The sequence below is a fragment of the Nicotiana sylvestris genome, chromosome 5 (assembly GCF_000393655.2).
Source record: "Nicotiana sylvestris chromosome 5, ASM39365v2, whole genome shotgun sequence".
NCBI classification, from domain to species: Eukaryota; Viridiplantae; Streptophyta; class Magnoliopsida; order Solanales; family Solanaceae; genus Nicotiana; species Nicotiana sylvestris.
In genome coordinates this window covers 178,464,512-178,490,262 of record NC_091061.1, presented here as the reverse complement: position 1 = coordinate 178,490,262, position 25,751 = coordinate 178,464,512, and the positions used below count along the sequence as shown (strand labels likewise).

The 25,751-nt window shown below is 35.9% G+C and overlaps 6 protein-coding genes across 6 annotated transcripts; 3 read left to right on the top strand and 3 right to left on the bottom strand.

The window, feature by feature from the left end:
- Positions 1 to 8,528: 8,528 nt before the first annotated feature.
- Positions 8,529 to 8,807, bottom strand: LOC104213185 (auxin-responsive protein SAUR21-like). The gene has a single exon (XM_009762633.1). It carries the CDS (start codon positions 8,805 to 8,807, stop codon positions 8,529 to 8,531), a length of 279 nt encoding a protein of 92 aa, XP_009760935.1.
- A 1,235-nt stretch (positions 8,808 to 10,042) lies between these two features.
- LOC104213166 (auxin-responsive protein SAUR68-like) lies at positions 10,043 to 10,498 on the top strand. Its single transcript, XM_009762609.2, has one exon. It carries the CDS (start codon positions 10,043 to 10,045, stop codon positions 10,496 to 10,498), a length of 456 nt encoding a protein of 151 aa, XP_009760911.1.
- Positions 10,499 to 17,911: 7,413 nt separating this feature from the next.
- On the bottom strand, positions 17,912 to 20,344 carry LOC104213131 (peroxynitrite isomerase Rv2717c-like). The gene is made up of 4 exons (XM_009762567.2): positions 19,744 to 20,344; positions 19,103 to 19,243; positions 18,571 to 18,639; positions 17,912 to 18,321 (listed from the first exon to the last, which is right to left on the bottom strand). The coding sequence occupies exons 1-4, from the start codon at positions 19,912 to 19,914 to the stop codon at positions 18,202 to 18,204; spliced, it is 501 nt and encodes a 166-aa protein (XP_009760869.1). The 5' UTR covers positions 19,915 to 20,344; the 3' UTR covers positions 17,912 to 18,201.
- Positions 20,345 to 20,832: 488 nt separating this feature from the next.
- LOC104213123 (auxin-responsive protein SAUR68-like) lies at positions 20,833 to 21,210 on the top strand. Its single transcript, XM_070147363.1, has one exon. The coding sequence runs from the start codon at positions 20,833 to 20,835 to the stop codon at positions 21,208 to 21,210; it is 378 nt and encodes a 125-aa protein (XP_070003464.1).
- Positions 21,211 to 22,382: 1,172 nt separating this feature from the next.
- Positions 22,383 to 22,661, bottom strand: LOC104213176 (auxin-responsive protein SAUR21-like). Its single transcript, XM_009762620.1, has one exon. The coding sequence runs from the start codon at positions 22,659 to 22,661 to the stop codon at positions 22,383 to 22,385; it is 279 nt and encodes a 92-aa protein (XP_009760922.1).
- Positions 22,662 to 23,258: 597 nt separating this feature from the next.
- On the top strand, positions 23,259 to 23,873 carry LOC104213115 (auxin-responsive protein SAUR68-like). The gene is made up of 2 exons (XM_009762548.2): positions 23,259 to 23,687; positions 23,826 to 23,873. Exons 1-2 carry the CDS (start codon positions 23,259 to 23,261, stop codon positions 23,871 to 23,873), a joined length of 477 nt encoding a protein of 158 aa, XP_009760850.2.
- The last annotated feature ends 1,878 nt before the right edge of the window (positions 23,874 to 25,751 follow it).

The window sequence follows — 25,751 nt, the reverse complement described above, 5'->3', positions numbered from 1 at the left end:
GACCGGAGGGATAGTATTAAGTACTCCCACCGTCTCATAATATGTGCCGTGATTTTTTTGTGCACGTCCCTTAAGAAAGAATAGTTTTTGGCTACTTTACCCTTATTAAATATTTTTTCAATTTATCTGTCATCTCTATTAATGACATTATCTATTTTTTACTAAATGTGAATGCATTGATTCTTAAGGGTAAAAAAGAAAAAATATAATCAATTTTGTCTTGAACTTCTAAAATGACAAAAATTGAGACAACTATTTTTAGTAACCACGACACATATTATGAGACGGAGGGAGTAGTAGCTGTAATTTACTTGATTGTTTAATGCTAATATTGGAGAGCGAGTACCTACTATTAATCTCTTCAATAACAAGAGTAAAATTGAAAGAAAATAATGATTTTGTTAAATTTTTTAAAACGCATATATTTTGAAACATTTTTTGGGCAAAAACAACATTTAAAATTGGATAAAGGGAGTATCACTCTTTTTAATTACATCCATAACAATATTCCTAAATTTCATGCTTTTAATACATTTTCTACCAACAAATGGTGGATATTCAAACTCTATATAAATGTTCAGCATCCAAATTCCCAAATTCATGAATCTAAGCTAAATTCTCAATTCTAGTTCATAATCTTGTTACACAGTGAAAGGAACTCAAATTCGTAAATTTTGAGGTTAAAAATTGTCCAAACCAAAGCTAAATTTGGCATACAACAAATCCAACTTTACCCATATTACCATTTGGAAATACAATTTGATGGACCTAAATTTAGTTATTTGGTCAAATTAGACCTTAATGAGTTATAATTCAATGGTTTTCTCTCAAAAGACTAAGCGAAAAATTGAGATAGGTTGACTAATTTAGTAAATATAAAAGAACGATTAGACTAGTGGTGTATACATAACTTTGCATAAGTTGTGTAGACACGCTAAAAATTAAAGAACCAACAAATACTTGTAAGTCAAAACTCGATGATCAGGGCGACAAGCCCATTGGAAGATCAATGAACACATCCTCTTTGATAGGTATTGTGAGACCGTCCATTGGATGATCAAAGTCGAACTCTTCTTCAGCTTGAGCTAGCTGGCTCAGGTATGATATTGACATGACCAATCATTTCTTCTGGCTCTCTCCTGTTGCGGAAGCCAAATGTATAGAGTGTGAATAAGTCACAACTACTATACCAAAAATTATGACAACCACCAAATAATAAATAAGACAATAAAGCAATAATAAAGGGAACACCAGAATTTACGAGGTTCGGCTAATTTTGCCTACTCCTCGGACACAACCAAATATTTTATTCCACTCCAAAAATACAAGTGAAATAATACTAAAGAGAGAAGATACAAATGCCTTAAACAGATGAGAAGGCAAATGAGAGGTGTGTTTCAATCCTAAACATTAGGCCTTCTTTTATAGGGGAAAAATCCCCCCAAACTTAACTCCCAACCAATGTGGGACTTTGGCATTTTGCCAAACTTCAACAAATCTCCACCTTGGCAAAATTCCACATTTTCAATTCTCTCTCAATAACAAATTTTGGTTGTGTCTTCATCTTCAATCTTCAGTGTTCAACAATGTTGATCAAATCCAAACAATGTTGAAACTTGACCGCAGTCACCACCTTTGTCAGCATATCAGCAGGATTCTCTGTAGTATGAATTTTCTTCACCGTGACTCCACCTTCTTCTATGATTTCTCGTACGAAATGATACCGAACATCAATGTGCTTCGTCCTTGCATGATAAACTTGGTTCTTCGCTAATTGAATAGCACTTTGACTATCACAAAAAATTGTGATACCTTTTTGTTCAACACCAAGCTCCTTTAGCAATCCTTGAAGCCAAATTGCCTCTTTCACAGCATCTGTAATAGCCATGTACTCTGCCTCTGTTGTAGACAAAGCAACTGTTGACTGCAAAGTAGACTTCCAACTAACTGGTGCCTTTGCAAAAGTAAACACATAACCAGTAGTTGATCTTCGTTTGTCCATATCACCCGCAAAATCTGAGTCACAATATCCAACTACAAACTGATTGTCTTCCTGCTCAAAAACTAACCCGACATCTACAGTATTATGAATATACCGTAGAATCCACTTCACAGCTTGCCAATGCTCCTTCCCTGGATTGTGCATATATCTGCTAATAACTCCAACAGCTTGTGAAATGTCAGGCCTTGTGCAAACCATTGCATACATCAAGCTACCAACAGCATTTGCGTATGGTACCTTTGACATATACTCTCGTTCAGCTTCATCCATTGGCGACATAGTAGTACTTAGCTTAAAATGGGAAGCAAGTGGAGTACTAACTGGCTTAGTCTTGTCATCTATGCCAAAACGTTGAAGTACTCTCTTCAAATATTCCTTTTGAGATAAACAGAGTTTCTTTGAACGTCTATCTCTAATTATCTCCATGCCAAGAATTTTCTTTGCCTCACCCAAATCCTTCATCTCGAACTCCTTCTTCAGTTGAATCTTCAACTTATCAATTTCTTCCGAATTCTTGGAAGCTATCAACATATCATCAACATATAGGAGAAGATATACAAAGGAACCATCTTTAAGCTTGTGCAAATACACACAATGATCGTATTTGCTTCTCTTGTACCCTTGCCGCAACATAAACTCGTCAAATCGCTTGTACCATTGTCTAGAAGATTGTTTCAATCCGTACAACGATTTTTCAAGTTTGCACACCATATTTTCTTTTCCAGCAACTTTGAATCCTTCTGGCTGAGTCATGTAGATTTCCTCCTCCAAGTTTCCATGTAAAAACGCAGTTTTTACATCCATCTGAACTAGTTCCAAATCCAATTGTGCTACCAAAGCCAACATAATTCTAATGGAGGAATGTTTTACAACTGGAGAAAACACTTCATTGTAATCAATTCCCTCCTTTTGAGCATATCCTTTGGCCACCAATCTTGCTTTGTAGCGAACATCTACTTGGTTAGGAAATCCTTCCTTCTTTGCAAATACCCATTTGCACCCAATTGCTTTCTTTCCCTTCGGGAGATTGGCCAATCTCCATGTATGATTCTGATGAAGGGACTGTATTTCATCATTCATGGCAATCCTCCACTTATCTTCTTCTGAACTTTGGACAGCGTCTTTATAAGTAGTAGGAACATCATCAGCTACAATTGAGGTTGCACAAGCAACCGTCTCTATGAGACGAACAGGTTTCGTTATTGTTCTTTTTGGCCTGCTGGTTGCTATTGATTCAAGTTGTTGTTGAGATTCCTGAGTTGGAATCTCCTCTACTGGCTCTCCTTCCAGAGGGTAATCTTCATTTGTTTCCTCCTCTGCTTCTTGTGTAGGAAAAATAAATTTTCCCTCAAACTCCACCTGCTTAGAAGCACCTTCATTTTGTTTGGTATCTTCTGTTACCTTATTTACCATAGCAAATTCATCAAAGGTAACATCTCTGCTGAATATTACTTTCTTTGTCATAGGGCACCATAAGCGATATCCTTTGACTCCAGAAGTAATTCCCATAAAAATAGCCTTCTTTGCCCTTGGATCCAATTTTGACTCCGTCACATGATAATATGCAGTTGAGCCAAACACGTGCAAAGAGTTATAATCTACAGCAGGTTTTCCGTACCATTTTTCAAATGGTGTTTTGCCATCAATAGCAGCAGATGGTAGACGATTAATGAGGTGACATGCATATGTAATTGCCTCAGCCCAAAATTCTTTGCCCAAGCCAGCATTGGACAACATACACCGTACCTTCTCCAGCAAGGTCCGGTTCATACGTTCTGCCACTCCATTCTGTTGTGGTGTATGTCTAACAGTGAAGTGTCGGACGATGCCATCATTTTCACAGACCTTATTGAAATGATCATTTTTGTATTCACCTCCATTGTCTGTGCGAATACACTTGATCCTCCTGCCTGTTTGATTCTCCACCATCGTCTTCCATTTGAGAAAAATTCTCAGCACTTCATCTTTGTTTTTCATTGTATACACCCACACTCTTCGAGAAAAATCATCAACAAAGGTTACAAAATAGTGCTTCCCACCCAATGAAGGTGTTTTGGAAGGACCCCAAACATCAGAGTGTACATAATCCAAAATGCCTTTAGTATTATGGATCGCTGTACCAAATTTAACCCTTGTCTGTTTCCCTTTGACACAATGCTCACAAAACTCCAAGTTGCAAGCCTTTACTCCTTTTAACAATCCTTGATCTGATAGAGTTTTCAAGGATTTTCCTCCAGCATGTCCCAAGCGCATGTGCCATAGCTTGGTTGCTTCTGCCTCTTTGTCGTCACTGGATGTTACTGTCGCTGTCCCAATAACTGTACTGCCACGATAGCGGTACATATTATTATTCTTCCGATTAGCCTTCATTACCACTAGTGCACCGGAGCATACTCTCATCACTCCATTTTCTGCAATGATTTTGAACCCTTTTGATTCTAGGGCTCCCACAGAGATGAGATTCTTCTTCAAATCCGGTACATATCGAACATCTATCAATGTTCTGATCATTCCATCATGGTTCCTTAATCGTATTGAACCAATGCCATATGAGGTAAGAGGGCTGTTATCCGCTGTGTGGATGACTCCATATTCTCCTTCTTGAAATTCCATGAACCAGTCCCTGTTGGGACACATATGATAGCTACAAGCCGAGTCCATCAACCATATGTCTGATGATGTTGATGACTCTGTTGTAACTAATGAGAAGTCTGAATCATCACAATCAGCTACATTTGAATCCATAATGGCCTTTCCATTGTTATGTTTGGCCTTATTCTTCAACTTCGGACAGTCTTTCTTCCAGTGCCCTTTTTCTCGACAAAAGGCACATTCATCTTTGCTGGGTCTGGATCTTGACTTGGATCTTCCCTTCTTTGTCCTCGTTTGATTTTGAGGACGACCCCTCACAAATAGTGCTTCTCCTTCTCCGCCCTTCTGTTTTTCTCGCTTTCTTTGTTCATAGCTGTACAAAGCCGAACAAACTTCTCTGAGAGAAACTTCGTCATTTCCATGGAGTAGAGTAGTTTCAAGGTGCTCGTACTCATCAGGAAGTGACGCCAACAACATCAAGGCCAAGTCACCATCATCATAAGTTGTATCCATATTTTGCAAATCTGTAACCAACTTATTGAAACTGGTGATATGTTCATTCATCGTGGTACCAGGAACATAGGTGAAGTGAAACAGTCTCTTCTTCATGTACAATTTATTTTGACTGTTTTTCTTCAAAAATTTATCCTCCAGTGCTTTCCATAATTTACTTGCAGAAGTTTCCTTTGTGTATGGATATTTCTGCTCTCTAGCAAGGTAGGATCGAATGGTACCGCAAGCAACACGGTTGATAATTCTCCAATCTTCTTCTCCAATAACATCTGGTTTCTTTTCTTCAATGGCCAGATCTAGCCCTTGTTGAAAAAGGACATCTAGAACCTCGCCTTGCCACATCCCAAAATGTCCGGACCCGTCAAATATTTCGACCGCAAATTTCGCATTTGACACAATTCTTGTCATAAGCGAAGATGCCAATGATGACGTATTGTTGACACTTGATGTAGATTCTTCTTGTTTATTGTCTCCCATCTTTGACACAAATATTATTTAATAGCTGACGACACAAATCAAGATTATTTCCTTTCTGGTGTGGAAGATCAGACTAAGCTGCAACCACAGAGCATACTCAGACAGAACCTTGACTCAGTTACCAAGATAAATCTTTTCTGATGTGGAAGATCAGACTATGCTGCAACCACAGAGCATACTTAGACAGTACCTTGGCTCTGATACCAATTGTTGCGGAAGCCAAATGTATAGAGTGTGAATAAGTCACAACTACTATACCAAAAATTATGACAACCACCAAATAATAAATAAGACAATAAAGCAATAATAAAGGGAACACCAGAATTTACGAGGTTCGGCTAATTTTGCCTACTCCTCGGACACAACCAAATATTTTATTCCACTCCAAAAATACAAGTGAAATAATACTAAAGAGAGAAGATACAAATGCCTTAAACAGATGAGAAGGCAAATGAGAGGTGTGTTTCAATCCTAAACATTAGGCCTTCTTTTATAGGGAAAAATCCCCCCCAAACTTAACTCCCAACCAATGTGGGACTTTGGCATTTTGCCAAACTTCAACATCTCCTACATATACTGCACAATATCCTTTTGGAACACCTCCACTTGTTGTAGACCTCCTTAGGATTCGATTAGCCTTAATAAATGGAGCAATTTTGATACCCATTGTCTCAAGGAGTATTTGGTAACTCTAAATGGTGAGGGAAAATAAAGAACACGAATTTGAGAATTGTACATAAAATGGAAGTTTTCTTTTGTAATCTGGATATTTGTGTTTTGCTAAAATCCTTTGTTGTTTGAGTATATATAAGTTAATGGCAAGTCTCTAACCAACTGGTGATAGACAACAGCACATGAAGTTTGACATGGTTTTGCGTACTCTGTTATTTTCAAAGTATTCAGTCCCTGAATTTGTTGAAGAACAACACTAGGCCTCATGCTTCTCATGATATGGACTAGGGTTGGCAAACGGACGGGTCGGATATGAGCGGGTTGAAAACGGGTAATTCAAAAAATAGATAAATTATCCGACCCGACCAGTATTTGAGACGGATAAAAAATGAATTATCCGGCAGATAATATGGATATCCATATTATCCATGACTTCTTGAATATGATCACTCATGGGAGAATTCCTAGTCTCTCAAACTTGAGGAACCCCCAATTTGAGGCTTTACAAATATAAAAGTTAAACGCATTAGTTATCCATTGGTTAACCATTTTCTAAGTGGATAATATGGTTTTTATCCATATTCGACCCGTTTTTAAAAAGTTCATTATCCAACCTATTTTTTAATGGATAACTGTTTTCTTTTAACCATTTTGCCACCTCTAATATGGACAGAAAACATCCTTAAAATAAAAGCCACAAAAATGGATGAAGTTAAACATATCCGAAGAAGAGTCTAGACTACCAAGTGGTGGTCCTATAACATTACCCTGTGATTCGGCGTTCATGGACTACATCATGTCACTGATCAAGAAAGGTGTGACTGCTGGAGATCTTCACAAAGCATTGCTCCTCTCAATTCCATCATGTTGCTGTTCAACATCTTCTATTCACCAAGAAAGTGGAAATCAACATATTCTTGTTTATTGAGTCATGAGACTCTTTTTGTAAATGACAGCTCAAAATAGATTGTATAAAAAATAGGCAACTGAGAGCTTGTATTATTACAGATGGAATAGAGCTTTATCTTGAAATTAACCAGATCTATAACTCACTTTGCAATTTGACAATTGAGAAGCTTTAACATTCTCATCTTGGAGTAGCACTATTATTTTATTGCAGCCAATCAACTTTGTCCATTGAAACTTACATTTACAGACATATGATCACACCAATGCAAGGGATTATCTACCTCATCTCCTCTATGGGATAACTAATACCACCATTTTGGTATAAAATTTATACGAGTATTAGCTAATACCCACAACGAAACATGGGATTAATATTCTTATCCCGGTAACCAAACGACCATGGAGTGTTCCTCTTGCGGACTTTCTTTCCGGTTAAATTTCATACTGGATCAATCTATATTGAAAAGGAAGCTGCAAATTACAGCAACCATTTCAGAGTGTAATAATAAAGCTCAGTGATTCCTCCTATATGACACTAACCGGGCTACCACTTCAGTTCTTATTTCTAATAACAGGTCATTCATGATTCATATCTAAATATACAAATGGATCCTACAAGTTTTCCTAAGGCCACAATAACAGAGACCAACTCTTACGAGATGGTGACATGGTCACAAATATATCAAAGATATTTACATGTGTATTTTAAATTAGCTTAAAGCATCAAATTCTGCACTTCCCCTAGCTTCCAGTTATTCAAGTCAAGAAACTAAGCTGAACATGCCCTTTTCTCACACTGCACTCACAATCATGTGATTTAATACCTCGTTTTCGCTTCCACTGGACAAGAGGTGGAGTTCATCTGCTCAGAAGCATGTTCAGATTTATTATATATCTGGAGATCTGGAGAATGTAAATATAAGAATTTTATCATACAACCACACAAAGTAGGTCGGAGAGCTGTAAATAGTGATAGTAGTACTTAATTGCTGGTGTCAATAGAGTCAGCAGCATAATTGTGCAAAATGTCAGGCACATCTGTCTACTGAAGTAGGAAACATGAACATATAAAAGGTTATGAGTCTTCCAATCAAGTGACTTAAAAAAATTTGCTTGCATAAAAATTGGCTATATTCATTTGACAGGAGGTTAGTCATTTTAACTAACTTTACAAGCAGAAAATCCAAGTTTTCTACTACTACTACTATACAAAATGGTTAAGAAAAAACAAGGAATTTGTTTCCCTCATTGTCAAGTACCACTTAAATGGAGGTGACATCTCTACTCTCTCTCATCTTTCTCATTTCTAAAACTACTGCTTTACAAAATTTCACGGACAGAAGAATCTGCACCATGGTCCTACTCATAATCTCCTCAAGCGAGAGGTGAGATCAATGAACACATCCTCTTTGCAAGCTATTGTGAGACCGCCCATTGAATGATCAAATCCAAACTCTTCCTCAGCTTGAGCTAACAAGTCTTGAAATAAAGGCTGGCTCAGGTATGATATTGGCATGACGAATCGCTTCTTCTGGCTCTCTCCTGCATATACTGCGCAATGTCCTTTGAGAACACCTCCAGTTGTTGAAGGCCTCCTTAGGATTCGACTAGCCTGAATAAATGGAGTCACTTTGATACCCATTGTCTCAAGGAATATGATGTAACTGTAAATGATGAAGGAAAATAAAGAACAAGAACTTTGAGAATTGGACAAAAATGGAATTTTTTTTGAATGTCAGGGTACTTGTGTTCTGCTGAAATGTTTGGGTCTGATTATATATAATAAGTTTATGACAATTTCCATATCCAAATGTTTAGTGGTTAAGAGAAATTGGCGGCTACTTGTGAGAGACAATGGCACATGAAGTTTCACATGGTTTTACCTACACTGTTATTGTCAAATAACTTAGACAATAAATTTTGTTGAACAACAACACTAGGCCCTACTGCTTGTTATGATTTGGAGCAGAAAAAGACACCCTTAAAATAACATCCACAAGAATGGATAAATTTGATGATTTAGTCCAGGACCACCTGGTTTAAAGGTGAGGTGACAAAGAATGCCAGATAGGAATAGCAACAGAAATACCACAAGAGAAAGAAACATAACATGACATGACATAATTCTGGACCACTTGGCTTAAAGATATGGTGACACAGACTAAGCAAAGAAGGATAACCAGATACCACAATTCTTAGGCCCCTTTCATGATGTCTGTTACATTTTATTAGTCCTACTCAAGCTTGGCTGTGTTTGTTCTTATACTACAGTAGAACTGAAAAATTAGACAACAAGCGATATCCACAATGCAGTAGGTCCCATATTTGTGGAATAACAGCAGCCAGCAGGTTTCTCATACTCCAATTAACCTAAACTATTCCTACAGAGTCCTTCCTCTAAACTCAGCTTTAATGCATTTGTTCTTTTATAGCAAAACTAGCCAAGATGAGAATTCAAAGGTCCCCTATCTACATGACCAAGAAGGTAGAAGCACATGGTTTTGCTTCTAACCAGCAATTGATCATCTAATGGTTTCAAATTATTGGCATCGGTGAGAAGTAACCAAGTATGAGCTGATATCATTACTAATATGCCCCCGTTGACAAAGTAAAGAAAGAAGAAACTTAGCTCTATCCAAAAATTTAAGGCCCCATAGCGACATAGCCAACAGGCATCAGCACATGGCTTTGCCTTTGGTTGTTAGTAACAAAACTTCATCTCCAACTCAAAGCCTGTCTACAACCTCTTGTATAAATATAACCCCCTTTTCTATGGACATTTTTCATCATCAAGTAAAAGAATTATTTTTTCAGCCATCAAAAGTTTCTAAATTTCTTGTTTACTTTCTTGCTTCCTAACTTTCAAGAAAAAGAAAAATGGAAAGAAAGACAATGCTCAGTACTAAGAAGCTCATCAAAATGGCAAGGAAATGGCAAAAGTTCGCGGTCAAGCAGAGGAAGAGGATTTCACTTCCAAGAAATAGTAGTGATGCAGACAGTTGTAGTACCTCCTCAACCTCTATTGTTGAAAAGGGTCATTTTGTAGTATATACAGATGATCAAGCACATTTTGTCATTCCCTTGGTTTACCTTGAAAATGAGGTCATTAGGCAACTTTTAAGCATGTCCGAAGAAGAGTTTGGACTACCAAGTGGTGGTCCTATTACATTACCCTGTGATTCGGCGTTCATGGACTACATCTTGTCACTGATCAAGAAAGGTGTAACTGCTGGAGATCTTCACAAAGCATTGCTCCTCTCAATTCCTTCATGTTGCTGTTCAACTTCTTCCTTTCACCAAGAAAGTGGAAATCAACAGATTCTTGTTTATTGAGACATGAAATGGCAATATTTTGTAAATGATAGCTCAAAACAGATTGTATAGCAGAAGAAAAATAAGCAACTGAAATTTGTTTCATTAGAGATGGAATAGAGCTTTAACATTCTCATCTTGGAGTAGCACTATTATTTTATTGCAGGCAATTGACTTTGTCTATCGAAAACTTAGAGACGTATGAATCAAAACAACACAAGTCTGAATGACATGAAAAATTAATTGTAAAGAGTTTAAATGAAGTGAAATCATTAACTGTTCCTTTTCCAGACTTCCTTCGCAGTTAACGTTAATGCTTGATCAGTATAGATTGAAAGGAAGCTGCAAATTACGACAACCAATTAGAAAGTAATAACAAAGCTCAATGGTTAATCCTACGCCACCCTAATTGGCCACCACTTTGATTATTGTTTCTGGTAATAGGTCATTCATATCCAAATGTACAAATGGATCCTACAAGTTTTCCTCAGGCCATAATACCGGAGCGCAGGTCTTAAGTGATAGTGACATGCTCACAAATATGTAAAGATATTTACATGTGTAATTTCAATTACCTTATAACTCGGACGTAAATAAGTAATAATATCTGGAAAGATTGCAAGACAAACCACCTGCCAAGAACAAGTAGTTTAGTAAGTTGCAATGATTCAAAAAGACTTTGAATAGTGCATTTCTCTAGACTTACAAGACATGGTCTCTGATAGGCTTAGTGGAATTGAAGAGTAAAGTAGCCTAAAGTTTGGACAAATTATGGAGCACCGAAACTATGGCCTATCGCTCAATAAAACAGAATTTCTCATCTTTGTAGAGCAACAAACATTTCCCTTGCTTCTCTGAGAGAAATCATCGGTTGCTGAATTTAGAAATTGAGACAGAAAACACAAAAGAAAGCATCTGGAGATTTTAAACTTTTAGGAGTTTTAACAGACACACAAAGGAGGGTCGAAGAGCTGTAAATAGCTATAGTAGTACTTAATTGTTGGTGTCAATAGAGCCAGCAGCACATTTATGCAAAATGTCAGGCACATTCGTCTACTGAAGTAGGAAACATGAACATATAAAAGGCTTTTGAGTCTTTCCAATCAAGTGACTTGAAAAAATTTGCTTGAATAAAAATTGGCTATATTCATTTGACAGGAGGTTAGTCATTTTAACTAACTTTACAAGCAGAAAATCCAAGTTTTCTACTACTACTACTATACAAAATGGTTAAGAAAAAACAAGGAATTGTTTTCCCTCATTGTCAAGTCCGACTTAAAAGGAAGTGACATCTCTACTATCTCTCATCTTTCTCATTTCTAAAACTACTGCTTTACAAAATTTCATGGGCAGAAGAATCTGCACCATGGTCCTACTCATAATCTCCTTAAGCGGGAGGTGAGATCAATGAACACATCCTCTTTGCAAGGTATTGTGAGACCGCCCATTGAATGATCAAATCCAAACTCTTCCTCAGCTTGAGCTAACAAGTCTTGAAATAAAGGCTGGCTAAGGTATGATATTGGCATGACGAATCGCTTCTTCTGGCTCTCCCCTACATATACTGCGCAATGCCCTTTTGGAACACCTCCAGTTGTTGAAGACCTCCTTAGGGTTCGAGTAGCCTGAATAAATGGAGTCACTTTGATACCCATTCTCAAGGAATATGATGTAACTGTAAACAATGAAGGAAAATAGAGTACAAGAACTTTGAGAATTGCACAAAAATGAAAGTTTTTTGAATGTCAGGGTACTTGTGTTTTGCTCAAATGCTTTGGGTCTGATTATATACAAGTTTATGACAAGTTTCATATCCAAAAGTTTAGTGGTTAAGAGAAATTAGTGGCTACTGGTGAGAGACAATGGCACATGAAGTTTCACATGGTTTTGCCTACTCTGTTATTGTCAAATAACTTAGACCATAAATTTTGTTGAACAACAACACTAGGCCCTACTGCTTGTTATGATTTGGAGCAGAAAAAAACACCCTTAAAATAACATCCACAAAAATGGATAAATTTGATGATTTAGTCCAGGACCACCTGGTTTAGAGGTGAGGTGACAAAAAATGCCAGATAGGAATAAGCAATAGAAATACCACAAGAGAAAGAAAGATAACATGACATGAAATATCACATGCCATTGCCTTCTAACTCTTTGACAAGCACTTAGAAGAAAATGTCATATTTGTGGAATAACAACAAAATACTCATAATCCAATTAAATGAACTTGTCTGCTATTTTCATCAACTCAATAAAAAAGAAAAATTATATGACTCACTCTTTTCTAGTCCCTTTCAATGTCTGCAACAATTTTTTTTATTCTACTTTAGCTTAGCCCATTTGTTGTTATTCTGCACATAAAAAGGGAAGAAATGCATTAACTTCTTTTCTTCAATCGCAGAACTAGACAACCAGCCATATCCACAATTCATTAGGTCCCATATTCAACAGCAGCACATGATTCTGCCGTGCCTACCTAACTCAGGTTGACAACTTTAGCTACAATTCAAATTCATTCTCTAGCCTCAACTATAAATGAACTGCTTCCATGAGCCATTTTGATCATCAATCAGATAGCAATTACTCAAACCTTTTAAAAAGTAACCAACCTTTTTTCTTTCCTATCTTCCAAAGAAATCAGTATGGTCAGTGTTAAGAAACTGATAAAAATGGCAAGGAGATGGCAGAAGTTTGCAGCTAAGCAAAGGAAGAGGATTTCTTTACCAAGATCAAGTTACAATGATGCAGAAAGCTGTAGCACATCATCTTGTATAGTTGGAAAAGGGCATTTTGTGGTCTATACAACCGATCAGAAGCGATTTGTGGTTCCTTTGGCTTATCTTCAACACGAGATAATCAGAGAACTATTGCACATGTCTGAAGAAGAGTTTGGAATTCCAAGTGATGGCCCTATCACTTTACCATGTGATGCCTTATTCTTGAATTACATCATATCACTCATCAGAAGAGGTGTAACTGTAGATCTTCAGAATGCTTTGCTTGTATCAGTCGCTTCCACTCGATGCTCATCAGCTTCATACTTTCAAGAACGAAGTTACCAGCAATTACTAGTTTGTTGAGCTAACTTCAATAAGTTTTGTAATGGATATATGATACTCAACAAGTGTACAGAATGTTAACATCTAATTGTTCATGAAAAATCCATATTCTTATCCAAACTGTTTTATTCTTTATAAATTGGGAAAATCTGATTGCATATTCGTTGCTCTCTATTAGTCTTGCACCTAGAATATATAGCTTGAGGCTTTCACAATCACTGGGTAAGTTGATAAGCTCAATTCAAAGAACGTAATGTCAAAAGCTTCATTAAATCATTCTTTCCAGCAAGAAGAAGTAAAAAAAAAAGACTATTGACTTAATTGTAAAAGTATGCACCAGGGCTTCAACAGAAGACTATTTTCAACCAAGATGATTTTAGTTTCCTTGTTGTTAATGTTGTCTTCTGAGTAAATTGTAAACAATTTTTAACTTGCCATTTTCAATTTATAAACAATCACATGAACAATAGCAGTAGGTATTAAAGCCCAAGAAAAATTAGCAAATTTTGGACAGTGAAAAGGGCAGTTGATCCTTTCCTTTTGCACATAGGAAGACTTGATATCATAACTAATAAGTCAAAAGAAGATTAGAGAAGGTAGGAAGAAGTCTAATATTCGATGTGAAGGTCCCCTACCTACATGACAAGGCAGGCAGGTAGCACATGGTTCAGCAAACTTAATATACAACAACAACTACGCCTGAGTCTCAAAAAAGTTGGGGTCGGCAATATGAATCCTCATTCTTTTCATTAAGCTCAACTCATATCATTACCAAAAAAATAAAAATGCAAGTAAATTATGAGGATTCAACATGAATTGACAAGTTTTACGCTGGTTGCTAACCTAACGCAACCTTCCTCCTTTATTCGGGCTTGGGACCGGCAATGTAAGCGAGCTCACACCGGCAGAGTTGTTAAGCAAACTTAATCTATCACAAAGAGAACTAGTCTTCATTCAAAGGTCTCAAATTCTATTGGCGAGACGAGAAGTCCTAAAGTGTGACTTGATAGGTCCATTATGTTGTCGAACAAAGTCACGATTTAAGCGTCTCTTCCTCCCATGATATTTTCTGGTAATAGCACCAGTAAATGCTACTGCCAAATTTCACACCAAGAGAAGCGGATGAAACAATGAATTGCAAAAGTTCTTATTTTTCAAGTCAAAATGAAAACGTTTAATAGTAAAGAATGTTCTGGCATCTCTTCGACCAAAAACCCAGGAATAAAATTCCTTCTCTTGGGTAAAGTTTCTTCATTCATTTTCGGTACTAACAAGCCTTCCCTTTACTAAGCTTGGAGTGCTAACAAATATATCTAACTCCTCAACTTACAAGCTATAATTTCTGCTTTACTAGTGTACAAATTGTTTAAAGGAAAATTGGGATTTGATTCCCTCTCCATTCCTTCTCAACCAAGAAGTGAGATCAATGTACTCCTCTTTGCAGGGGATTTGTGTTTTGTGAGACGACCATAATGATCAAAACCAAACTGTTCCTTAGCTTCTAACGAACTTTGTCTACGTTCTTATATAAATTGATGGTAAGTCTCACATCCAAAAGTTTACTAGTAAGACAAATTTAGTGGTGGCTGTTGAGAGACAATCCACATGAAGTTTCACATGGTTTTGCATGCTCTATTACTATCTTAGTACACCCTTAAAATTAAAAGCCACTAGAATGGATATAGCTCATGACATAATTCTGGACCACTTGGCTTAAAGATATGGTGACACAGACTCAGCAAAGAAGGATAACCAGATAGGCATATCAACACAAATACCACAATTCTTAGGTCCTTTTCATGATGTCTGTTACATTTTATTAGTCCTACTCAAGCTTGGCTGTGTTTGTTCTTATACTACAGAGCAAAATGGTAGAACTGACAAAATTAGACAACCAGCGATATCCACAATGCAGTAGGTCCCATATTCAACAGCAGCACATGATTCTCCCCAGCACACCTAACTAAGGTTGATAACCACAGCTTATACTTGAAATTTATTCTCTAGCCTCAACTATAAATAAACTGCTCCCATGAGCCACATTTTGATCATCAAGCAGATAGCACAATCAAACCTTCAAAAATATCCTCAAGTTTATTTCATTCCTATATTTCAAAGAAAATCAATATGATCAGTGTTAAGAAACTGATCAAGCTGGCAAGGAAATGGCAAAATTTTGCAGCCTAACAGAGGAAGAGAATTTCTTTTCCAAGATCCAATTACCATGATGCAGAAAGTTGTAGCACACCAACTTCCATAGTTGGTAAAGGGTATTTTGTGGTCTATACTACTGATCAGAAGCGATTTGTGGTTCCTTTGGCTTATCTACAACATGAGGTAATCGGACAACTGTTGCACATGTCTGAAGAAGAGTTTGGGCTTCCAAGTGATGGACCTATTACATTACCATGTGATGCCCTCTTCATGAGCTACATCATATCATTCATCAGAAGAGGTGTACCTGCAAAACTTCAGAATGCTTTGCTTGTATCAGTTGCTTCACGCCGATGCTCATCCGTTCTAGAACAAAGAAACCCCCAATTGCTAGTTTATTGACCTATGATAAGTTTTGTAGTAGTATAGGATACAAAATACTCCACAAGCGTACATCATATTAAAATCTCAATTATTCATCAGAATTCTATATTCTTGTCCCCAAACGGTTTAATTCTCTGATCATTTAGGAGAATCTGATTCTTTTATTTGCTTTCTAGTAGTCCTATAATTTGATTGAACTCCACTAATTATGACAACATTAAGTGAAAATGAATGAACAGACAACATGATGTGGATTACAAAATTTTATGTGGTCAATTTTGGGAACAGCCTAGAAAATTTTCAGAAAACAAGCAGTGAACAATAAAGCAGGGATCCAATCTTTTGATTTTGGAATGTTACATAACAAGGACTATAACATTATAGATATTTCATACTCTAACCAATAGGGTTATAGATCTCTGTAGGTCGCGCACCCTTAATATCAGATTGTTGCATAATCAAACAGAAAGTTGTCTCAAGAGCTGAATAAAGCCATCTTTTCAAGTAATATAGAGAGCAAACTTCTATACTGAAACAAAAGTCAAGAACCATTCGTACGTCTATGTTGCAGTGGCTTTATCACATTTATTTTTTCTCAAGGGAACAATATCCCTTCAATTATTACCTCCTTCACTTTCTTCTTAATAAACCACACTATTTTGTAAGATATCATCTTTTGATCTTCTTCATATGCACACCTCTCCCTCCACCAAAGAAAAAAAAAAGAACAAGAAAAAGACTTATTGAATTACTTGATAAAGTTGATTTTTCTTTGGTTGCTATCCCCTCATTTGTTTCGACACTATCAACTAAAGATTGGGTTTTCTTACTGTTAAATGTCTTTTGAGTAAAATTTGTGAGCAGTGTTAACTCACCAAATTTTGAATTTACAAACATTTACACTAATATACTTGTGTCCCTATCTAACAACTTTAATGCAGTGGTTTTTCCAGCACAACCAGCCAAGACGACAATATAAATGTCCCCCATCTACATGATCAAGAGGGGAGTAGCACATGGTTTTGCCTTCCACTAGCAATTCAACATCTAATTGTATCAAATTATTGTCATTGGTGAGAAGTCCCAAGCATGAGCTAATAACATAACTAATAGGCCAAATCAGTTGTCGACCAAAGTGAAGAAAGGAAGAAACTTATCATCTTTAATCCTTTCAAGCTAACTTCATCCACAAATTTAAGGCCCCATATCAACCTGGCCAAAAGGCATCAGCACATGGCTTTGCCTTTTGTTGTTAGTAACATAACTTCAGCTCCAATTCAAAGCCCGTCTACAACCTCTTGTATAAATGATCCTCCTTTCATGAGCCTTTTCATCATAAAACAAGCATTATCAGTTCATTCATCAAAGATCCCTAAGGTTCTAATTTACTTTCTTGTTTCTAGTTTTCCAGAGAAATGAATATGCTCAGTACTAAGAAACTCATCAATATGGCCAAGAGATGGCAGAAGTTCGCGGCAAAGCAGAGGAAGAGGATTTCATTTCCAAGAAATGCCAGTGATACATACAGTTGTAGTACATCTTCATCCTCTATAGTTGAAAAGGGTCATTTTGTAGTATATACAGCTGACCAAGCACGGTTCGTCATTCCCTTGGCTTACCTTGAAAATGAGGTCATTAGGCAACTTTTAAGCATGTCTAAAGAAGAGTTTGGGCTACCGACTAGTGGCCCTATTACATTACAATGTGATTCAGACTTCATGGACTACATTATTTCACTAATCAAGAAAGGTGTATCTGCTGGAGATCTTCACAAAGCATTGCTTCTCTCAATTACTTCATGTTGTTGTTCAACTTCTTATTTGCACCAAGAAAGTGGAAATCAACAGATTCTTGTTTATTGAGTCATGACATCATGTTTTGTAAATGATAGCACAAAATAGATTGTATTGCAGTTGAAAAAATAGACAACTGAAAGCTTGTATTATTACAAAGGGAATAGAGCCTTATCTTGAAATTAACATTCAATATTATACTTATGGTAAGAGAAGATAAAATGTCAATACGGTTATCAAAAGATCCAATGTCAATACACACAAAGACCAGTGAACAAGTGCATCAGGGGTATAGTATAGATACTGATGTCTCTTGTCATGAGCTGGCTGCCTAGAGCTTCTTAAGCGAGGCTTTGAGATGCGGCTGAAGACCAATTAGACTGGTGGCCATTTCCACAACATAAGATAGTTCACAATTCTCCACTTTAAAAACTCGACTGATCTCCTTGACCTGTCCACCAGGTAAGTGAAGGATCACATTAGTCAAACTTATTGCAACTACGAAATGTTTTCTCATTATTTTAGGTTTCATCAGGGTAGACTAAAGACCAAGTCGATCTCAATTCAAAGCACAAAAAAGAAAACTTATTACAACTATGACATGCTTTCTCATTAGACTAGAAAAAATTGTTTTATATAAGGATTCTTCTTCTCTTATGAATTCTCTAGTTAGATAAGCACTGCTGCAAGAGGAGGTTACCTTGGAAGCATTGCCGACCAGTTCGCTGTTAAGCTTCACAACTCCCTCTTTCATGTCATACGTTCCTTTCTGTAGAATCAAAGTGGAAATATTATGATCCTATGGTTGACCAAACTGGATAAACAACCGAACACGCCAACATGCACTAACATTAGAACTGTTAGCGAGTGTGGAGTTTTAACATCAACAGCCATTTCAAATTGCCAGCTCAATATTAGAACTGTCCAGCCAAACATGAAAAAATGTTCTTAGCACATCTAAGAAACTTGATAACATGAAATTCCGCGGCATAACCCATGAATCGCAGAAATGGATTTAAGTTATGTACACAGTCACTGAATTTTTAACTTTGATAAGTTAGTTTCAGATTACCAATTAACGTTTGTTATAGAGATTTACCTATAACAACCTTATAAAAGACCTGATTGTGTGAATATGTCCATGCACAAAACTTAACCTCCACGAAAACAAGTTTCTATGTAAAATGTCTAGGTCAAAAGTTGCATTTGATTATTCATAAGGAGAAAATCACCTGGACTTCAACAAGACCAGTGCTTTGAGCAATGACGACTTCAATTGTTCCATCAGGTTTAGGTCTCCAGTATCCACTCTCAGAATGCATAGGTTGTCCAGATTTCAAGTTCCATGTCTTTTGAGAATAAGCTATGACCGGCTGATTAACACAAAACTCATTTGTTTAGTTTGTCTAAAAGAAACAATACTTTTCTATATCTTACAAACAATTTAACTTTTTTTATGACTTGTTTCAGACCACAAGTTTAAGCTTTGGCCAAAGATTTTGGTTTTATTTTTTCAATTTTTTTTTAAAACATTGTTTGTTTATGAAATATGATCACATTTTGGGGGGAAAAAATTCAAAAAATTTCAAATTTTCAAAAACTGATTTAGGATAGTTTTTGGGCGAAAATGTTGTTCCACTTGCAAAATTTCAACTTTTCAAACAAAATGCATGTCCAGATACAACTTCTAAAATTTAAAAATTATTTTTCAACACAACTCCGGAAACTCTTTTTCGAGTTTCATCGAATCTATGTCCAAACGCTAAATAAAAGTCTTTTTTTTTATTTATTTCTTAAACTCCGCCCCGATTAATACAAATTGGTACTGCGTATGCCAATTAATATCATTCTCAGAGCTTAACCAGAAGCTAACCTTGTTAGGAGAGTGTGAAAATTGGAGCTCTTCGGAATAATTGAAGGAGGAAATAGTTGGGAAAAAGCCTTCGCCTTCACCTCTCCAAATCCCAAGCAGAAATGATATAGGTTTTACTGCCGGATGTACCGATAACGTTTCCGATTGATTTGATACAGTTCCCTCCTCCATTATTCCCTTCTTCTCTCTGTTTTTCTTCTTTTTTTCAGCTAACAGACAGAACTGTTGAATTCCCCCATACTTATTAAAGAGTCAAAATACATTGCGTTGACCAGGTAAATACTGTATTTGAACGGCTGCTTAGTTTGACCAAATAACTAGTCTCTCTATAGGCAGTTTAAAATATTTTCTTTGTCCCATGATCATAAATTTCAAGAGTTGGTGTCTAATGTCATACTGAATAAGACTTTTTTTATCTATCCTGAAACAAAAGTCAAGAACCATGAATCTTCAAACAGAAGACTTTAGGCACAGTTTTTATTGAATTCTACTTCTTCTAAATCCTGCTATCCAATAGCTAGCAGTAAGTGATGAGCAACCGACGAAAAGCAGAATAGTTCATCATGTTCTTTCCTCATGTCTTCTATGATTCAAATGTGTTGCATTGGTTTTAATCACATTTAATGCAGTGTTTTTTATATAAAGAAAAATCTGCACATGGTTTGTTCTTGTAACCAGCAATTCTTCATTCATTTATGGTTTTGAAATTATTGGCATTTTTGTGAGAAGTCCCAAGTATGAGATGATAGCCTAACTAATTGGTCCAAGTTGCTGTCAACCAAAGTGAAGAGAGGAATGTTTTACCAATTTAAGGCCCCATATATATATACATGACCAACAGGCATCAGCACATGGCTTTGCCTTTGGTTGTTAGTAGCAAAACTTCAGCTCCAACTCAAAGCCTGTCTACAGCTTCTTCTATATATATATATATATATATATATATATATATATATATATATATATATATATATATATATATTTCGTTTTCGATGAGCCTTTTCATCAATAAAGAAGAGCATTATTCGTTCAGCTATCAAAAGACTCTAAATTTCTACATTACTTTCTTTTTTCCTACCTTCAAAAGCAATGACGATGATCAGTGCTAAGAAACTCATTAAGATGGCCAGGAGATGGCAAAAGTTTGCGGCCAAGCAGAGGAAGAGGATTGTATTTCCAAGAAATGGTAGTGATACAGACAGTAGTAGTAGTACATCTTCATCTTCTATAGCCGGGAAAAGTCATTTTCTAGTCTATACAATTGATCAAAGGCGCTACGTAATTCCATTGGCTTATCTTGAAAATGAGGTTATTAGGCAACTTTTAAACATGTCCGAAGAAGAGTTTGGGCTACCGAGTGGCGGCCCTATTACATTACCCTGTGACTCAGACTTCATGGACTACATCGTTTCACTAATCAAGAAAGGTGTAGCTGCTGCAGATCTTCACAAAGCATTGCTCCTTTGAATTACTTCATGCTGTTATTCAACCTCTTATCTGCACCAAGAAAGTAGAAACAAGCAACTTCTTGTTTATTGAGTTATGACATCATGTTTTGTAAATGTAGCTCAAAATAGATTGTATAGCAGTTGAAAAATAGGCAACTGAAAGCTTGTATTTATTACAAAGTGAATAGAGCTTCATCTTGAAATTAACCAGATCTATAGCATTTATTATCTTGAAATAGTCCCAAATTATGAGTTTAAATTCTATGCACTAAAAATTTAAAACTTAAAAGGTAGTTGCAGATAACTCTATTTAATAACATTGATTGATAATCTAGAATAAATGATAAGTAAATTGCTTTAACATATTACATTACACTACTTAAATCTTAAAATAATATGTAGGCAATTTTCTGTTGCATTGGAAATAGTAGTTAAATTTTAAGTTGATGAAATCCAATTAGTGGACATATATTTTCTTCTTCATTCTTCCTATTTTTAGGGCATAACTCCCGAAAAAGTAGGGAAACTTTACATATTGCATTGTAAAATAACACTAAGACAGGAGACATAACACTTAAAAATAACCCAAAAAAAAAAAAAGAACTCATAAATCAAAGAAAAGTATCTAAACCTGAGTTTAACGGCAGGAAATTTTCTAAACGTGCAACCAAACAGAGCATAATAAAACACTTACTACTATTTAAATCTTCGTAAAATAACAAAAATGATTGAACACTCCTCCTTTTGTAAAAAAATTATGCAAACTAAATACGATTTATAAGTTGTAGTTTAGAAATGCGATTTATAAGTCGCATTCGATAAATGCGATTTACAAATCGCATCGACTGAGGTTTATAAGTCTCATCCTACAAATTTGATTTTTTTGTCGCACGTTAATTTTAAATTATGAGTGTTAGATTTGTTTTGTATTGATGTAAATTAATTATAAATCTGAGTTAGTTTTTAAGTCTAAATGACATGAAAATTAATCATAAAGAGTTTAAATGAGGTGAAATTATGGTGTGTTCCTCTTTCAAGCGTTGTTTGCTGTTAAAATTTCATACTTTATAAGTCTAGATTGAGAAGAAGGTGCAAATTCCACTTTTGTTTTGGGACTAATTTACATTGGGAATGCTCTATACAATGAAAATGACTTCTAGATCTCTACAATCTACTCTTTCATGGTCCTATTCATAATATCCTCAAGCGGGAAGTGAGATCAACGAACACATCCTCATTGCAAGGTATTGTGAGACCGCCCATCGGATGATCAAAGACAAATTCTTCTTCAGCTTGAGCTAACAAGTCTTGAAATAAAGGCTGGTTCAAGTATGATATTGGCACGATGAATAGTTTCTTCCGGCTCTCTCCTACATATACTGCACAATGTCCTTTTGGAACACCTCCACATGTCGAAGACCTCCTTAGGATCCGATTAGCCTGAATAAATGGAATCACTTTGATACCCATTGCCACTAATGATATTTAGTAATTCTAAATGATGAAGGAAAAGAAAGAACAACAATTTTGAGAATTGCACAGGAAATAAAAGTTTGAATGTCTAAGATATTTGTGTTCTGCTCAAACGCTTTGTGTATTAGCATATAAATTTGAGACAACAGCACATGAAGTTTTACATGGTTTTGCTTATTCTGTTAATGTCAAAGTATTCAGACCATAAATTTTGTTGAACAACAACATTAGGCCCTACTGTTTCTTATAAAATCCAGAAGAATGGATGAAGTTGATGACCTAGTCTTGGACCACTTGGTTTAAAGATATAGTGACAAATAATTCAATAAATGCATCAACCTCTTTACTTAAAACATGACAACCAGCCATTCCCACAATTTCTAAGGTCCCATATTAAACATCAGCACATGATTTTGCCTTCAATACCTGACTCAGGTTGACAACTAGAGCTACAATTTTCAAAGTCATAACTCTAGCCTCAGCTATAAATAAATTGCTTCCATAAAACATTTTGATCATCAAGCAGATAGAACTCAATCAAACCTTCTAAAAACTCAAACAATATTTTCTTTCCTATAAACCGAAGAAATAAACATGATCAGTGCTAACAAAATCATCAAGATAGCAAGGAAATGGCAGAAGTTTGCGGTCAACCAAAGGAAGAGAATTTCATTTCCAAGATCCAATAACCATGACGCAGAGTGTTGTAGTACATCTTATTCTATAGTTGGCAAAGGGCATTTTGTGGTGTATACAACTGATCAAAAGCGATTTGTGGTTCCTTTGGCTTATCTACAACATGAGATAATCGGACAACTATTGCACATGTCTGAAGAAGAGTTTGGACTTCCGAGTGATGGACCTATTACATTACCGTGTGATTCCATATTCATGAACTACGTCATATCACTCATCGAAAGAGGTGTAGCTGTAGATCTTCAGAATGCGTTGCTTGTATCAGTAGCTTCCAGTCGATGCTCATCAGCTTTATACCTTCATGAGCTAAGAAACACAGAATTACTAGTTTGTTGACCTTAATGTTTTGTAATGAATACATGATATTCAACAAGTGTACAGAATATTCAACATCTTATTATTCATCGAAACTCCATATTCTTGTCAACACTCTTTAACTTTGTGATTATATCCGATTTCTTTCAGTTGCTTTCTAGGGGTCCTGTGAATTCAATGGATAACATAGAAGTGTGATCATATTTTATGTTGTCAATTTTTGATTGGCCTCAAAAGTATTCACAGACCAATCAGTAAGCACAAAATAGCCTCGAGATCCTGCAAAAATTACCAAAATAGGGTTCTAAATATGTAGAATATCCAAATTTCTAGTCCTAATTCATAAGAAAATTATGTTAACCCAATAGAAGCATAATAGTTCAAATAGAAGACTTTAAGCTGTATTTTGCACTGGTTAATATCACAGTTTTTGTTTCTCGACGAAAACTGTGATAAATGATCTTTTTATTTATCAATATCCTTCATTTTCTCACACATAACCTACACTATTTTGTGAAAAATGATCTTTTCGTCCTTCTACCATGTACAGTCTTCCACCAAAAAGAAGAAAGAAAAAAAGCAAAGAAAAAAGACTTCTGAATTGACTGCAACGACCAATTTCTTTGGTTGCTGAATCGCTTAGTTTGTTTTGATACTATTAACCAAAAAATGGTTCAGTTTTCTTATTGTTAATGTATCTTTTGAGTAAAATCTGTCAACAGTATTACTCAAGCCCAAAAATTTTGTTATAACTAAAGCAGAATAGGACAAGACAAGATGACAATTTAAAGATCCCTTATCGACATGACAAAGAAAGGAGTAGCACATGGTTTTGCCTTCTAAAAGCTATTCTTCATTTAATGGCTTCAAATTATTTAAGTATGAGCTGATATCATACCTAATAGGCCCAATCTGTTGTCAACCAAAGTGAAGAAATGAAGAAACTTTAGTATTATTTTCCATCCTTTCAAACTAGCTTCATCCACAAATTTAAGGCCCCATATCAACATGACCAACATGCATCAGCACATGGCTTTGCCTTTTGTTAGTAACAAAAACTTCAGCTCCAACTAAAGATTAGTCGTCTCCAGTTTCTTGTATAAATAATCCCCCTTTCATGAACCTTTTCATTACCAATTCAGGACAAGCATTAACAATTCAACCCTCAAAAAGTCTCTAAATTTCTTGTTTACTTTCTTGTTTCAATCTTCCCAAAAAACAAAAAACAAAAAAAGACAATGATCAGTGCCAAGAAACTCATCAAAATGGCTAGGAGATGGCAGAAGTTTGCAGCCATGCAGCTTTAAGAGGATTTCATTTCCAAGAAATGGTAGTGATTCAGACAGTTGTAGTACATCTTCATCCTATATAGTTGAAAAGGGTCATTTTGTACTCTATACAATTGATCAAAGGCGATTTCTCATTCCCTTGACATACCTTGAAAATGAGGTCGTTAGGCAACTCTTCAACATGTCTGAAGAGGAGTTTGGGATACCGAGTGGAGGCCCTATTAAATTACCCTGTGATTCAGCGTTCATGGATTACATCATTTCACTAATCAAGAAAGGTGTGGCCGCTGGAGATCTTCACAAAGCATTGCTCCTCTCAATTCCTTCATGTTTCTGTTCAGCTTATTCTTTGCACCAAGAAAGTGAAAATCAGCAGCTTCTTGTTTGTTGAGTCATGGCATAGTGTTTTGTAAATGATAGCTCAAAATAGATTGTAAAGTAGGAAACTAAAAGAATGTGTCACAACAAATGAAATGGAGCTTTCAATTTTCAATTTTGAAACTAAGAAGTTCTTAACATTATCATCATGGAATGACTTTACTATCTTATCCCGGGCGATAACTTGGTTGATCAAAACTTACAAATATATGAATCATTCTGACTAAAAAAGTGGAAGCCATATTACATTAGAGTTTTTGGCGAAGGGGATAGAGGGAATTGATCGTTAATTGGATATATCAGTGGATATTGGAAATCAAATGCATAAAAAATGATAAGTTTAATACCTTTTGCAAATTATTATCTGAGACTAAGGGTGGCAAAATGGTTAAAAGAAAATAATTAACCA